We start from the raw sequence: 17,780 nt of genomic DNA on the forward strand, positions 1-17,780 counted from the left end.
ATAAAATTTTAAGTCATCCAAAATGACTCATTCTCTGTATAAAAATTGTTAATAACAATCAACAATTTTTTTCTTAATGCTCACATGGTGTCCTTTTGCTCCCCTGCCTGCAGTTGAAACAAAAGCAGACCAAACACCCTCTGAATTCATTTGATTTTTCAGAAGAACAAATGACTGAGAACAAAATATATACAAGTTAACTTTGCAAAGTTAAAGCTGGCTCTAATCTCTAATTTACTAATGCCACTATGGGCAAACACAACGTACAATGCAACTTTTATCTTGGTTGACATTTGACAATGACTTGGTCACTTTAAAAACGATCTGAAGAAATGTCTTAGGGACCTGTTTTGAAAATGTATCTAATTTATACTGCTTCATAAACAGAAAATTACTTTTTCTTTGAAAAGGAATGATTTTAAAAGAAATATAAGAGAACAAAGAATACATGGATTAAAAAAATTCACATGATAGTAGTATTCTGGGTGACAAAAGCACTGTGTAATGATACCAAGAAGCAGTGCATGGGTCAGGTGAGCAAAGACCCAAACTGGGAACATTTTCCAAATGTGATATTCAATGCTTCACAATGGGAAAAAAGCCACAGCCCATACAAAAGCATTTTCATAAAATTTTCACAAATGTTAAATAATATTTAAAAAATATAAAAGAGGATGCACAGATTTTCTCTGCATGCACAGGCAGTGCTTGGTGAGAACAAATTTAGGCAGGCACAGCGGAGATAGGTCAGGAAGTGTCTGAAAAAGGAGTTAAGAAGCTGTATCTAAGCAGCTGTAATTTTTTAACTTAAAAAAGATAAAGATTTAAAAATACCAGAATGTACATACATTAACCATCACATTCAGTTTATAAATGCTATGAATCTTTTACTATTCAGCATATCTGTCCTAGTAGATAGTTTCCATAAAAATTGAGGAATTTATGAATAAGTTGCTCTGGTCCAAGAAAATGTCCTGCAGTTTAAGCAGACTTAAGATTGAAAGAGCAATGTTCTCAATTTAAAAATAAAGTAGTACAAAAGGGCTAACAAAACCCTGACAGTGCAAATCATTGCAGAGAAAGTCTGTTGCTACTCTTTTACAAGCTGGCCTTCAGAACACAGGAGACAGGTAAAAAATTTAGCCTTAGTTTACCATACAACTGCTTTCAAATTTGATTTTAAGTACAAAATTTCATAAATCAGATTTTCTGTGAATCATATACAATCATAGAGACTAAATTCAAATTCTATATTTTACAAATAAGTCTGAAAAAGGGTGGAAAGTCTGGAAGAATGGTCTCTGGATGTTACTACTGGCCTCAAAGATGTAGTGCTACAGATTTCTGTGCAAAGAGAATATGCTGTTCCAACATTTTCCTATTTCAAGGCATGAAAATATTATATTGAATAGAAGAAACAGGAAAATTACTTGTAATGAATTAGATAGGTGTGACCACACCAATCCCTGTCTAGCAGTATACAAAGCATACTGGGCTCAGAATGTGTCTGTTGCTAGCACCTGGCTTTCATACTATGTCCTTTTTTCAAACCATCAAATTGAAAATGCAGAATCATCATAGAGAAAACCTTCTAGCCAAACCTCACCCCTATGTTCAGATTCTTATGAGTTTACAAGTAAAACTGAGGTTCTCCTCTAAAGGTACATGACTACCTCCTGCCAGAAAGGTGAATGCCATTAACTTGGGGCAGGAAAGGCAGTATAAGCTCCAGTTGTGCAAAAAGTGAGAAGTGGTCGGAGGGGATGAGAGGGTGTGGGCAGCCGCTGATATTGTTCTCAACTAACCAATGGTGGTCCAGAGGTCCCAGGATGCCTAAAGTGTTCAGCTGAGGTTTGGAATAGAAGATGTAGTCAATTATACCCTGAAAAACAAGAATAAGAGAAAAACACAAGGCCCCACATAAGATAACACTGAAATACAGTGTGCTTTGAAGACCTACCCTTATAGTTATATTTGGTAAACAAAAGAAAGTTATTAGGTGCACAAAGCAGTACAATAGAAACCAAAAGGTCTCACAAATGTCAAATTTACCCAAATGAAGTATTCTTTATCTGTACCATTACCAAACTTTCAATGAGAACCAAAAGACCCTTCACGACCCTTTCTCTGCTGCTCTTTGCTAATATTCTGTCATCTTCCCTGATGCCATATTAGCCTGGGAGGCTGGTTGAGAAGAGCACCTATCTTTTAGGTGCTAAATTCCTTCCAGCCCCAGAACCTGAACACAGGCTTTCTTTCCTACCTGTGATAGTTTCTTTTTTCTTTTTTAAATACTTAAAAAAATTTATTTATTTATTTATTTATTTATATTTTTTGTGTGTGTGTGGCCAGCTCAGCCCACCAGGGGGCGGGGCTGGCTGGCATGTGGTGCTGGGGATTGAACCGTGGTCCCTGTGCTTTGCTTAGCTTGTTCTAAGTAGGTGCTTTAGACCACTGAGCCATCTCACCAGCCCCCTGTGATAGTTTCTTAATACTTCCTATCTGGCTAGTTCTTTCTCAATCTTCAAATATCAGGTTCAATCACTTTCTTGTTCCCACTCACATAATACCACCAACCAATGATTCTCTTCCTTGTCAATGCTTTTCCCAAGGTCAGGTTATACACTTGTTTGTTTGGGTGAGGCCTGTCAGGGTTTAGATGCTGAATGTCCCCAAAGACCCATGTATTAAAGGCTTCATCCCCAGGCTGGCTCTACTGCAGACCTTCAGGAAGTAGAGCACAGCAACTTCCATCACTGGGGGCAGGACTTGAAGGAGACTACAGAACCCTGGCCTTCCTCTTCCCTTCTCTGGCGTTGGCCCTCAGTCAATGAGGTAACAACCCTGCTCTGCCACATGCTCCTACCCATTAGGTTCTACCCTTGCCAGAGGGACCCAAAGAGATCATATACTGGAGCCTCCAAAATCACGGGCCAACACGTAAGTGGCCGTGGCCGCTGTGGGCATGCTGGGGGCTTCCTACATCACTGTGCCCCTGTATCGGCTCTATTGCCAGGTAGGCAGCCGCCCTCAGCAGAGGTGAGGTGCTGGTGGACTGACTCAGGTGCGCGCCCCTGGAAGGGATGCCCCCGCTCATCCCACAGGAGGAGGCAGGCTCAAACTCAGAGTTGCCCCAGGTCATCGGAAAAACTACCCGCCTTGGAGGATCAGCAGTAGCAGGTCACAGATCAGACCAGGTGGAAAACATGGTGCCTGTTAAGGACCGGATCATTAAGGTTATCTTCAATGCAGACGTACATGCCAGTCTCCAGTGAAACTTTAGACCTCAGCAATCGGAGATCTACGTGGTACCAGGAGAGACTGCACTGGCATTTTATAAAGCTAAGAATCCTACTGACAAACCAGTCATTGGAATTTCTACATATAATGTTGTACCATTTGAAGCTGGACAGTATTTTAACAAAATACAGTGCTTCTGTTTTGAAGAGCAAAGACTGAATCCCCAAGAAGAAGTAGACATGCCTGTGTTTTTTTATATTGATCCTGAATTTGCAGAAGACCCAAGAATGGTGAATGTTGATCTTATCACGCTTTCTTACACATTTTTTGAAGCAAAGGAAAGACATAAGCTTCCAGTCCCAGGTTATAACTGAAGTAGTATCCAAGTCCTGCTTCAGATTTGTGATTTTTGAAAAATCATGTATCTCACATTCTCATTGGATAAATATTTTACAGTGTGAATTGAAATTTTTTATTTTAAGTAGTTCTTTTATTTCTTCCAGTGAATTTACTTCACTCAGATTTAGCTTTTACCATAAGAAACAGATAAGCCTCAATAAAGCATGTGATTGATATACCTAGGAACTTAACGATTAAATACAAAAAAAAAAAAAAAAAAAAAAAAAAAAAAAAAAATCACGGGCCAAAATAAAACTTTCTCTTTGTAAGTTAATTATTTAAGTACTTTGTTAGAGGAATCTGACCAATATAAAACCTGTCTCTCCAGAGCATGAAGACAGCGACTGAGACTGGGCATGGTGACTAAGGAGGGCTATGTTAACATCCTTCCAGCAGCTCAACAGCTGTCGCTAACGCTCTGTGATCTATGGGCTTTGCCTCTCTCCTATGACTTAGCCCCTCTTTCATGTGCTGTTAGCTAAAGACACTGTATTTCAGTGTCTTCTTCCAATTTTGATATCAGCAACAGAATTAAGAGTTTTGAAAAACCCTATACTCTCCCCAACGTTTGGTTATCATGCTCACTTCCTCATCAATCAGTCTGCCTAAGAAACTGAGAGGAAAGGGCATTTAAGGCTTGACACAGGTCGCCATTTCTATGCAAGAGCTCCTGGAACATGACCTATGCTCTTGTTTATACTCTAATTGGCAGAATATTTATTTGACTAGTAGGACAGAAATAGAAACTGGAATTTAGCAGAACAGAAATACAAATAGTTACCTAAAAAGGACATCTGATCAAAATAAAATGACACAGCCTCAAGTAATCACCAATATCAAAACATGAGTCACTGAGAAAAGGTTCCACATTGTAATTTATGTGCTGCCTTAACTGTGTAATGCAGCACAAAATATATTTTAGAAACATTTTTAAAAGGATAATATAAATCACATTTTAGCACTCAAAGGGGTACAGTTTCAGCTAAAATGAAGTACACATGAAGTTTTGCTCTCACCTGACAACCAAATTAGATATTATAGTATTACATATCCAATTGATAGCATGTAAGAAACTGCCCCTAAAAGATAAAAGCTAATTTAGGAATTTTTTACTTCCATTATTTCATCTGACTTCTCACTGTAGAAAATATTTCTAATAGATTCATAAGTATATGACATCAATCATAAGAAATTCTACAGAAGATCAGTAAAAGAACACAGCTGTCAATGAACTTAGGGCTAATTCCAGCCTGAACACACATCCACATTTTAAAGACAGGAATCCATCATAAGACACACCTTGAAGTCAAACGTGTAATTTGTGTAAGGCATCAAGCCACTCTCATAGGCACTCTTCAACTTGAAACCATGGGTGATCCTTCCATTGGTCATCCCATTCTTTCCATTACAGCTGAAGTTCATAAGACTTTCATTATATCTCAGTTCCTTAAAGTCTTTGTGATTTGTTTCTACCCCGCCTGTGCTCAAATATTCTACAACACCTAAAATGAAGAGACATGTACTTTAGCCACTATCAACACTATCAAGCATAATAAACAGCAAATAAAGTAAAATTCAAAAGAATCATGCAATAGTAATCAATTTAAAAAATCCCACATTCTAAAATGTTTAAAAAAACAAATCTTTGCCAGAACTCGTCGAAATCTATTACGAAGTTACAACCATCTTTATTCATTTAAAACTGCATCTCACAAACAGATGTGTCTTAATTATCTTTGTTTATGGCTGCATAAAACAATTCAGCTATAGTATATTTGCTAATAAACTAGTAAAAATTCTACTTTTTAAAAAGAATTAAAGATAAATACCACAATCAACATCTTAGTACATACATTTCTACTTACTCTAAATTATAATCTACAGGACATTTAATTCTAATCTTTGGATATTTATCTATTTAAATTTGTTATTTATCTATTTTTTGTTATTTATCTATTTTTGGCTGGCTCAGGCTGCCTTAAGGGTGGGTCTGGTAAGGAATGGGAAGCAGGGGATCGAACTGTGGTGCCCTGCGCCTGACTGGGTTTGTCCCAGCAGGAGCTTACACAACTGAGGTAATCCGCAAGCCCCCCGTATGTCACTTTATAATACTGCAAACTATGGAAGAGAATCTCAGTAGCTAACTACAAAGCTGGACACTGTTTTCCCAATTTCCTAAGTATAAAATAAGTTCTGCAAATATATTTTTATTTACTCAGCATGAATAAACACTACACCATGTATTTGCTATTAAAATATTGTACTTTTCTCTCCTTACCCTGTAGCTATACAGAGGGTGAAAAGCACGTAGAGAAATGGCCAGATACTAATCAATTTCTTCAGTACTAGCAATTGCTAGACTGATGAGATGGATGAAGAATTAAACATCTTAGCAATATTTCCATTTTCTCTAAAAACAAATCTTTTTTTTTGTTTTTTTGGCAGAACCGGGATTGAACTCAGGCCCTTGTGCTTGCACCTACTGTACTGAGCTATCTCCCCTCCCCCCTAAAAACAAATCTTAAGACAGTTTGTTTTTTTCTTTTTACTGACTTTTACCTATTGTGATGGCAATAATGTCCCACCAAATTCATCTATCACAGAGGCAAGTGTGTGTGAGTATGTGTTCAAGTCCAAAGAAAAGCATTCTTGTATGCAGCAGGGTATGAACAAAGAGTTGGAACACAAACAAGAACCATCTAGTAGCTATCACAAGGGCTACATTTTATTTGCCATGCTATCCATGGAAAAGAGCACACTCAAGATCAGGGTTTCTGTATCTTTGACTTTATGACTTAAAAACACCAAAATTTTTGCTTTTTTTCTTAAAATGATTTGAATGATTGGCATAAACAAATAACCTCAATTCCTATCTGAGGTACATTTTTCTGAATCGTTCACTTAAAAGAAGTATTTTAAGATTGTAGCGAGGCATGGTGGCACACACCTCTAATTCCTGCTCTCCAGAGGCTGATGAAAGAGGTACTTAAGAGTTTGAGGTCAACCTGGGCTACTAAGTGAGTTCAAAGCCATTCTGAACTACATATGTAGGGGCACTCTGTCACAAACGAATAAGCATACATCATGTAATACAGGATCAGTTAAATTCTGATTAAGTTCATACAATCACATGTCTGAATCCTAAAGAAATGAACTTAGTAACCTTTCTGGAATCTGGACTATATGATTTAGGATAACAAATGTTTATTTACATGTTATTTCAAATTAACAGGCTGTATATTCCTTATCTATCATGCTTAGGGTCCAGAAGTGTTCTGGACCTCAGGTTCTAAAATATTTGCATATACCCAATGATCTTGGGGTTAGGACCCAAATTTAAACATTAAATTATTTATATCTCATATATTACTTATATATTTAGCCTAAAAGGAATTCTACATAGAATTTTATATAATTTAGGCATGAAATGAAAGTTTCATGGTGTGGAATTTTCCACTTGTGGCATCATGTCAGTGTTTGAAGTTTTGGGTTTTGGAGTATTTAGATTTTGGATTAGGGATGCTCAATCTGTATCACCTACATCTTTACTGTTTATTAAAGATGATTAATGACCTTCCTCCTTAGGTCTCCATTATATTACTTCTTTTTCAAAATGATGTCACTATCTCACATGAAAAGTTTTAAAACTTGCTCCTGACTGCCAACACAAACTAAATTTTCATTTGGATTAAATTTGGAATTATCATGAACAATTGCAAAACCATTTAAAGTCAAAACACATTTGTACTATATAAAATAATATTCATTTCTTACCAGAGTCTGGCAAAGAATTAAGATCTGCACATAATACAAGGGGAATTGCTCCAAATTCATCCAATACACTGGATTTGAGGCTTCGAGAGGCTTTATCAATAATGTTCTTCACTTCTGAGAGGAACATCATAGTTTGTACCAACTTCACATCAGAGTATTCAGGGTCCCAGTGCATATGTGCATTGGCCACCAGAATAAGTTGTTTTTCTGCTCCAAGATGTGGCTTTCCAGCTACATTAGATAAGAAGAAAACAAACAAAAACCCACCCATCAGGCCACTGATTCTTAATCTGAAAGGAATTATATCAGAGTCTCAGAACAGAAAAGGACCCCAAAATTTACCTAATAACTCTCCCTCTTATTCACTATGACATGCAATACAACCATCTAAATGTCTGGGTGACATTTCTAATATAGAAAGTCACTACTTGTATCCACATATTCCATTCTATTTAGGATAGCTTGATTATCAAATATTTCTGTCTCGTTGAAACTTTCTAAAGATCAAGAATTAAATCTAAATCCTCTTTCTTCAATATTAACCATTAAATTCCACTATCTTCAACATCCCTTACATTAAATACCCCCATTCAAATTATTCAGAAGTTTTTAGTTCTCAGCATGATGGCCACTTTAAATATGCTTCGAATTTGAAGTAAATGGACTATTTTCAAACTCAAGACCTTCAATAAAATTATTACAAGTAGATAAGAAAGGCAAGGTGGAGCCAGGAAGATAGCTCAGTAGAACAAGCGCTTGCCAGGCAAGCCCAAGGGTCTATGTTCAATCCCCAGTTCCGGGAGACTGTGGTGAAGGCTCAGTGGAATAAGCACTTCCCTGGCAAGCACAAGGGCCTGAGTTCAATCCCCAGTTCTGGGGTAAAAAAAAAAAAAAAAGAAAGGCAAGCTAGCTTATACTATCTATATCTATATCTTTCTGACAAGATATTATAAAAGTGTATAGGGTTTTTATCCATTGCTACTTTAATTAACATTTACTTCAATGTTTCTTTTATGTGAAAAATTCCTGAGAGCAAAAAATAGAAGTTCTTTTCAGCTGTGTCTTTCTGAGGTTTGTAATACTTTTCTGAGCAATGTTTTCTTATCTCAAGCTTTGTGGAAAACAGCATGTTTTAGAAAAACAAATTCTCACTGAGTTTCTTCAGGTGTTAGATAAGACCATTAATACATAAAGAGATGTCTGGCTTTTATTCTTTTTGAAGATGCTAATCAGAATTATTAAATTTTGGAGAACAATTTTACGGAAAGTGAAAGGACCACTCACGTGACACTTCAATCAATTCCTTTTGAAGTTCTAGCAGTACTGCAACTCCAATGTTATCTTTTGTCATGACTCTGTTCAGCATAGCTTCAGACCCTTCTGAATTTGCCATTGCTAGCTGATTAAATTCAACAGTGTGTTTCTGAACCAAAGTAAATCTAAAACAGAAACAAAAACACACATAAACAAAGAATGGGAAATATCAAGATATTACTACTGTGGGAAATAGTTTTGCCAAACTTCCTTAACAGATATGATGGCACTTAAGTCACATTATAGAAAATCCCTTGCACTCAGCACCAACCTTCTCACATCCATTCAACGTTTTCAATCTGTTATTGATATAAATAGCATGTGGAAATACCTTTACAAATTAATGTAATGCCATAATCTTCTATTTAGATTTCATTCTGAAATAGTTCATCTTATAGTTTATAAATAATTCTTTTTCAAAATATAGGTTTGGGGCCGGGGAGATGGCTCAGTAGAATAAGCGCTTGCCTGGCAAGCTCAAGGGCCTGAGTTCAATCCCCAGTTCCGCCAAAAATAAATAAATAAATCATATATATATATATGTTTAAGAATCCCTCTATCATCCTACTGGGAATGTTAAGGAAGTAGTATTTCAAGTAACAATTGGAGTTGAGGTCCTAGTAAACACCTGAAGGAACAGCAGCACTTTAAGCATGTCTACAAAACGAAGTTATTTCTGATGATTAAAACAAACAAAAACATCTGAGTCAACAGTACTATTTTCTTGATTAATAATAGTGTCTCATTCTCTTATTTGTCAATTTTTACACCTTTGGCCCCCATCCTGCAAATACCAAGAACATTTCTCTTTTTGAAAAACAAAAAGACTTACTTTTCTATCTTGAAGAATATTGCACAGCCATCAACATGTTTTCTTTCTTGTTCTGACATTGTCCTAGCTCGAGACTTAGGACTAAAGAATCCACTATAACCACGTTCTTTCAGTTCTACCAGAAAAAAACTGTAATACTGTTCTGTTTCAACCTCCTGAAAAAGTTGTAAATGGCAAAGTTACTTACAGGACAAAAATTAGCTATACGATACCCATTTATTTATTTATTTATTTATTAGAACTGGGGATTGAACTCAGGCCCTTGTGCTTGCCAGGGAAGTGCTTATTCCACTGAGTCATCTCCCCAGCCCCTAGCCCTATATATTAACTCTGTATGTAAAGTCTTTTAAAGCTTGAAGTGGTAAAAGACTGAGCTGCAGATTAAATAACAACATCTATTCAATCTAATTTATCTGAAAGCAATCATAGCATATATTTGTCCTTTTATAGGTACCAGTTATTTGCAAGGTCAATTCTTTGTTGTTTAGGAGTAATGAAACAGAAGACACACAATCACATGAACGTATATGTCTCTATATCTTTTTTTTTTTTTTATTTTTATTTTTTATTTTTTATTTATTAGAGAGAGAGAGAGAGATGTGTGTGTGTGGCCAGCTCAGCCCACCAGGGGGCGGGACTGGCTGGCATGTGGTGCTGGGGGATCGAACCGCGGTCCCTGATGCTCTGCCAAGCTTGTTCTAAGTAGGTGCTTTAGACCACTGAGCCATCTCTCCAGCCCCTATGTCTCTATATCTTAGGATTGACTAAATAAATCATAGATCTAGGAGGAATTTCATAGATCATAATTTCAGATCCATGAGGGCACAGTGACTTGCCCAAGATTTTGTAAGTTATTATAAGAGGGGGACCAAAACACAAAGTTATTGTGCATAAGCTCCAATCCTTTTTTCATTATGTCCTAACTTCTGTTAATGTTAGTGATGAAGTGAAATTGCCAAGGCAATGCCACAATTTTAGTTAGTTTACCACCCAACTCAAAAATGTGCAGGACACTATAGGAGGAAGGCAAGTGAACATTTATCTGCTCTTATAAATGTTCGATATGTAACACAACAGATTTGCTTTATTTGGTAACATAGTGTTGCAAAGCAAAGCAGGTAAGGTACTTACAATTTACTAAAAACAGAAAAAAGCTGGTATTTTAAGAAATGCTGAAGCTCTGATTTCAAATGTGTCGGTGTAACATATTCTAGTATCTTTGTTTCTTGCTTTGCCAATGTTGTAAGATTCTTGCAATTTAAATATTCTTCTGTGTGACTTACCTGAAGACTTATAATGTCAGCATTGCAGCTCAAGATTTCTTGAATAATGGCCTTTTTCCTGTAGTCCCAATTTAGTGCCCATGATGGACAGTAGCCGTACAACTGCCGGGTCGCATATTTATCACAAAGAACATTATAGCACATGACAGAAAACAAGGCTGTAGAAAAAATAACTACTTATTCATACAAATGGCAGGGGGAAAAAGGCAATTTCAGTAACAGTTTTCACTTAAATGTTAAGTTTGTCTTTATTCAACATATTTATTACTAAAAATCTACTATATGCCAGATACAGAGGATGTAAAGATAGGTAATGAAAAGAGATTTATGAACAAATTAAGAGTACAATAGGTTATCCGCTATTATGGTAAGCACAGAAAGTCTGAAGCCAAAAGACCAAGATTTTGAGCTCTTCAACCTCTAAAACCAAGGTTCCTCTTTTTTCTACTTCTTCCACTAGGTCACTGATTCTTAATGCAGGATATAGAAAACTACAGGCACACTTAAGAGATAGCATGAGTTCAGTTCCACTCAGTGCAATACAATGACTACTTCAATAAAGCAAGTCACATGAATCTTTCAGCTTTCCAGTGCACACAAATGGTAACACTTATACTATATTACCATCAGTGTGTAATACATGTCTAAAAAGGGCATGTAACTTCAGATACATTTTACAGTTAAAAAATGTCAATCATTATCTGAGCTATTAGAAAAATGATGATGGCAGACATGCTCAGCACAGCACTCCTGCAAACCTTCAATTTATAGAACAAAAAAGCAGTATCTGTGAAGCACAATAAAGCAAAGTACAACTAAATGTCATACCCATAGTGTTCATTCATGCAAAAGAAAGGGTGTATCATAGACAAAATCCTGTTATATATAGGGAGCTTCCAAATTAATTCCAAACTTGGAATTAATTCCAAATTAATTTTCATTAAATTTAAATACTTTTGGAACAGTTTTAAGATTTGGAAACTTTCACTACAGAAAGATCTTAGTTACTCACTAAAAATGAACTGGACTGATACTTTATATCAGGGCTTCTCAACAGTGGCACTACTGACATTCTGGGTGGGTAAACTGTAGAAGGCACCGTTTAGCTGCACTGTTGGCCTCTAATCACCAGATGCCTGTAACACTCTTCCCGGTTCTGATAATCAAAACTGCCCTTCAGACAGTGCTAGATGTTCCCTGGAGAATAACAATGCATCCATTTGAGAAGTTTACATATAGCATAGCACACACAGAGCCCAGATAAGCAAGAACGAAGCTTCTATTATGACCTCTTAAACCAATCAACCAAATGCATTCTGCCTTAATGTTTGTTGCCCATTACCTAAAGCAGTGATGGTTAGCATTTTAGAGCCTTCTCTAGCACACGTGCCACAGGTTCACACCACCGATCTAAAGCATGTCAAGAATAAGGCTTATTGAGATTACGTACAAATAAAGAGTTAAAAAATTATGTTACCAACCAGTTGGCCTTGTTCTGTCTGGTTCTTGTAACATGATCCAAGATCTTGGAGGTGGCTGTTCTGTGGAAACTAGTTAAATATAGAAAACAAAAAATTAAGCAATATTCTTGTACGTCTTCCTAATAAGAAGGTTTAAACAAATGACCACTTACTTCTTTTTGCAGTACCTGACAAATTATCAAGCAAATAGTTCAGTAGCCTTCTTGTTCCATCTGGTTCCAGAGAGAGGTTCAAAATGTCCTGGGTAAGTGGATTTCCTGGAATATTTTAAAAATAGGTAAATGAAACTAAGATAAATACTAAAATATTTCAAACTTTAAAAAATACATAAAAATTCTCCAATTTCCTGTAACAACTGGCATAGTTACTAACAACTTACCAAACTAGAGAAGACACTGTTTTTCAGTTTTTGATTTAAAATGTAAGACACTTATACCATGTTCAACTGAAATACTAAAAAAAAAGACTGATCGATTGATGTCAATACAGAAGTGCTCTAGCAGTACTCTGTATTTGACCCCGCCTCACCAACACTTCAAACAACAGAGATGGTTATGATGGTTAAAAGAGAGCATAACAAGACAAGGATAAGGGTAGGAGACTGGGAAGGGGGATTACAGGAGAGAAAACATGACAAATATAATCAATCAACAAGAAATAAAACTTCAAGAATGCCACAAAGCTAACAAGAAAACATCATCATAATAAAAATGTCTTGTGTTTAGATATTTTTAAAAAACCTACTGCATTATGTAACAAAATAAGATAGACTTGCTAAGCATTAACTCACCAAGGAAAGAAAAAACTCTTGGGACCACAAGCCATTTATAAATTCAAAACAGTTTTGAGCTGAAAACTAAAGCAAGTACAACAACTTACAAGTACCTTCAAGGTCTCAAATGCTCTCAGAAAGACTTCTGTTATGTACAAACAAGGAGTTAGAGCATAGTACAGTATTTCAAGCAGCCAAGTTCCTGCCCCTGTCATACAAGTGTTGCATGTTGCTCTGAATGCCACAGCTCCACTTAAGAAAACAAGAGAAATACAGATCGAAAAAAGGCAGACAAAATTGTGAACGATCTGGCAATGAAAATCAAAGAAAAATGAAGGAATAAGGTATTTAATAATGATCCAAACCTTGAAGAAAAAGTGATTATTTCTGCCCCCTATACTCCTGTCAAAGACAATTAAAACAGAGTAAAGAACCAATGGACAAGATCTAACAGGAAAGGCCAATTCAGAATAAAAGTGGCTGGCAGACATTAGAGATACTGACAGTAAAATGTCCCACCCTGGGAAGTACACCTTCTTTGAAATCAAAGAAGCTAGATTACATGGATGAAAGAACTAGCAAAATTACTTGACCTTTAGAATCTCTTTCACTTTTAAGGTTCTACCAATAACAAATAAAAAAAAGGTCTTTGTTAAGAAGACAAATAATAAAAGTTTCAGCTTCTCATGTCAACAGCTCTTTATTCTTGCAATGGTCCTTTTATATTTCATTTAGCTCTTGGTACATACACGAAGTACCAGGACCTTCTGTTACTCATGTTTCAAGAATACTATGTCAGGCCAGGACAATAGCTCAGTGGAGTAAGTGCTTGCCTGGCAAGCCCAAGGTCCTGAGTTCAATCTCTGGTACCACTAAAAAAAGAACAGTATGTCAATCAGAACATTAGGTATGCAGCCCATTTTAACCAGACCTACATTGATGCCTTCTTTTTAGTACTTTTTAGTGAAAAAAAAAAAAAAAAAATGTAGAGGTGACTGTTAACTACTTACTTGTAATTGTGATCCTCTCTTCTGAGATCTTTCTTTGTAAATTAAAAACTATTCCTAAGCATAAAAAAAAAAGTATGACTCTCAAAGAAAGTGCAAATGAGATCCAATGGTGTATTTTCACCAATGTCTGTTTGCTTTTTGAAATTTCTTTCAATTTACAATTACTCTTCACTGCTTGGAAAAAGAACATGTTTACAGGGTAAAGTTAACAGTAACAATAACAACAGGCTGGTGAGATGGCTCAGCGCACTAAGTGCCTGCTTAGACAAGCACAGGGACTAGGATTTGATCCCTGGTACTACATGCAGTGCTGATCCCACCCCCTAGTGCACTGAGCTGGCCACCAACTGACACACACTGTGGGGGCACAAGCCTGTAATCTCAGTGCTGGGGAGGCTGAAAACAGGAGGATCACTACAAGTCCAAGTTGTGTAGTGAGACCCTGTACCAAATACATTATCTTTTTTTTAAAAAACACAAATATAATAACAACAAAACTCTAGAATTAAAACATGATTCAGGATCCTCAAAAGGAACAGAAATAAATGACAAAGTTTCAGAACCAACAGCATAAACATTTTTTTCCTTTCTTGCTAAATACAACTAAAAATTCTATACATTACAGAAGAGAAACACATAAGGAAGTGAAACATGTGAGACTATGAAAGATGAGGAAAAAGACAGAATGGCCAGATACCTCCAGAGCTGACACAGTGGTGGTTCTTGGGTTTACTTTTTTTTAACCTCATGTACCCCAACATGGAGGTGAAAAAAACCACTGATATGGAACTACCAAGGGATGCACACCAAAACAAAATCCCACAAAGGTCAAACATTTGGCAAAGGGCTGACTAAACATGACTCCAGATCTACACACCAGCAAAGACCAAGTTAGAAGCCTAGGCTTTCACTGTGACAGAATGAACTGCCCCACACTCCTGTTGGGGTAACATCTGAGCTGAGCACTCAACCCCAGGCACCTTCCTCTCTATCAGTAATGAAGCCTCTTTCCACTTTCCTTCTGAGGGGTACCACAGGAATCCAAGCAAAGTCAAGAATTTTACCACCTTCTGGCAGTAATGAGACCAACATAAGCAGTACCTGTGAAGTCCACATGGGAGACAAACTACTACTTCTACCCAACAGCAATGAGGATCTTCTACTCCCAGATATATCCACAAAGGCTAAGTAAAATACGAATTTCTATGTCTTCTGGCAGTAGACAGTGCTCCTGCTTCCCTTGCCATGAGTGTTAGAGAAAATGCAGCTAAAAGAAAAGTTTAAGATCCAGAACCTAACATTAAGTCCTATTTCAACTAAAAATCACTCATCACATCAAGAAAAAAGAAGACTTGAAGATAAATAAAAGATTCCCACACCAAGATAACAGAAACATTACAGTTAAATAAGAGAAATCAGTCATGAAAGATGCTTTCAGAGAAATTACAAATATGCCTTAATAAATGGGGAAAACAGAGAAAGAGATTCAGCACAGAAAAATGTTTGGTAATGGCCAGCCTGATAGCTCAGTGGACTAAAGAGCCTGCTTAGACACAGCGTAGTGGCTGGAGGTTTGATCACCAGTGAGCTGTGCTGGCCTCACCCACAGGGTGCACTGTGACGGTGATTGAGACAGGGCGTGGTGGCATGTGCCTGTAATCCCAGCACTTGGGAAGCTGAAAAACAGAATCACCGAGCCCCATCTACCTAGTGAGTCCCTGTAGACCTATAGACCCTGTCCTAAATATACAAAGAAAAAAAATTCTAAAAAAAAAAGAAAAACGTTTGGCAAATAGATACAAGGAGCCAAAGGGAAATATTAGAACTCAAAAACAGGATAAATGGAGGAGGGTAGAACGGGGAGCTCAGAGGATGTGGATTCAATAGCAGAACAGAAAGAGGAAAGAATCAGTTCATTAGAAGACAAAACAAAAATGACCCAATCTTAACAGAAAGAAAACACCCAAAAAGATGACAAGACTCTCATTGTAGAACTACACCTCATAAATTAACTTTCTTTTTTTTTTTCTTTTTTTTTTTTTTTGGCGGTAACAGGGATTCAATTCAGGATCTTGTGCTTGCCAGGCAAACGCTTATTCTACTGAGCTAGCTCCCTGGCCCTATAAATTAACTTCTGAATGCTAAAGGTAAGAAAATCTTGAAAGCAGCCCCCCCAAAGGGGGAGGGTTGTGGGGGCTGGGGATATAGCTCAGTAGTATAAGTGCCTGCCTGGCAAGCACAAGGTCCCGAGTTTGATCTCTGGTATGGGGAGGGGGGGAGTATCCAGCAACCCAGAATTCTATACCCAGTAAAAATAACCTTTAGGAATGAAGGAGAAATAGACACTTCTCATACAATAATAAATTGAAAGAATTAGCTGTTAGTACACCTACCCTCAATGCAACACTAAAGGAAGTTCTGTAAGTACAAAGGAAACAGAAAAGAAATCTTGCAATATAATTGGGAGAAAGAAATACGTAAACCAAAACTATGAATAGGAATGAGCTTTTCTTCCCTTTAGCTTTCTTACTCATTTTTGACAGTTTAAAATATTTAATAACCTTGCTGTAATTATATATGTAATGTTAAACTATTTCAACTGTATTATACATGCAGGCAAATTACAGAAGATTAAGAGTTAAGATGTCTACATTTTATTTGAACTGCTAAAACAACAGCAGTAGACCATGAATCGTAATACTTGTAGTGACCACTTAGAAAGCTATACAAATAGATACACTCAAAATTATTGATAAATTAGATACAGTGGTACCTTGATTCGCAGAATTAATTTGTTCCATGATTTTGGAAAAGTTGTTCCATTGATCCTCAGGTATGGTTTTATATTTTTGCAAATGCCACATTTGCATTTGTGTGGGAAAGATGGCCTTGGTCATGCCTGTTACCCAATGTAGACTCTGCAAACAAAACCAAAATTCTGCCAAGTGCTTCTCCCTGAGAACCAAACTGCCCACCAAAAGACCTGTGAACCAAGGGACCACTGTCATCTAAAACGTGCTTATTCCATAAGAAGGTGGGGGCTTGTGGGTTAGCTCAGCTGTCCAAGTGCCCGCACTAGAAAACCCAGTAAGGCGCAGGGGACCCCAGTTCAATCCTCAGCCCCACCTGCCTTACCAGACCCACCCATAAGGCAGCCTGAGCCACACCCTCAAAAAAAAAATCCTTCACAAGAAGGAAAACAAACAGAAAAACAAAAACAGAATGATAAAAACAGGAAATAAAAAAATACAAGAGAAAGAATAAGAGGAATAAGGATAGGAAAGAAAGTTAAATTATCATCTGCAGATGATGTGATAAGGCATCAAAAACTCCAGCAAAAGACTTCAATTTAATAACCAAATTCATAGCATAGCTAGATACAAAGTCAACACTCAAAAATCAATAACATTCCTTGTACATAAATAACAAACTCACTGAGAGATGTTAGGGAAACAATACCTTCGATAATAGCATCCAAAAAAACAGAAATACCTAGGAATCAATCTAATAAAGGAAAGAAAAGACCTCTACAGTGAAAATTATAATACTCTGAATAAGGAGATTGAAGAAGGTATCAGAAAACAGAAAGATAGGGGCCGGGGAGATGGCTCAGTAGAATAAGTGCTTGCCTGGCAAGCATAAGAGCCTGAGTTCAATCCCCGGTTCTGCAAAAAA

General features: G+C 36.9%; 1 protein-coding gene and 1 pseudogene across 7 annotated transcripts in view; one reads left to right on the forward strand and one right to left on the reverse strand.

The window, feature by feature from the left end:
• Positions 1-17,780, reverse strand: part of Cnot6 (CCR4-NOT transcription complex subunit 6) — an 89,082-nt gene continuing 71,302 nt past the window's right edge. For 4 of the 7 annotated variants that reach the window (XM_023713085.1, XM_023713087.1, XM_023713086.1 and 1 more), the window contains exons 5-13: positions 14,106-14,159; positions 12,476-12,580; positions 12,324-12,392; positions 10,843-11,000; positions 9,560-9,714; positions 8,698-8,852; positions 7,414-7,644; positions 4,939-5,141; positions 1-1,882 (exon numbers count right to left, since the gene is read on the reverse strand). In XM_023713085.1, coding sequence (XP_023568853.1) covers positions 1,670-1,882; positions 4,939-5,141; positions 7,414-7,644; positions 8,698-8,852; positions 9,560-9,714; positions 10,843-11,000; positions 12,324-12,392; positions 12,476-12,580; positions 14,106-14,159 — 1,343 coding nt within the window. In that variant the 3' untranslated portion in view covers positions 1-1,669. The remainder of the gene's footprint in view (positions 1,883-4,938; positions 5,142-7,413; positions 7,645-8,697; positions 8,853-9,559; positions 9,715-10,842; positions 11,001-12,323; positions 12,393-12,475; positions 12,581-14,105; positions 14,160-17,780) is intronic. The other 3 variants (XM_023713084.1, XM_004629297.3, XM_004629296.2) reach the window with 3 other exon arrangements.
• On the forward strand, positions 2,667-3,650 carry LOC105741928 (annotated as a pseudogene).

The sequence above is a fragment of the Octodon degus genome, unplaced genomic scaffold (assembly GCF_000260255.1).
Source record: "Octodon degus isolate 3935 unplaced genomic scaffold, OctDeg1.0 scaffold00029, whole genome shotgun sequence".
NCBI classification, from domain to species: domain Eukaryota; kingdom Metazoa; phylum Chordata; class Mammalia; order Rodentia; family Octodontidae; genus Octodon; species Octodon degus.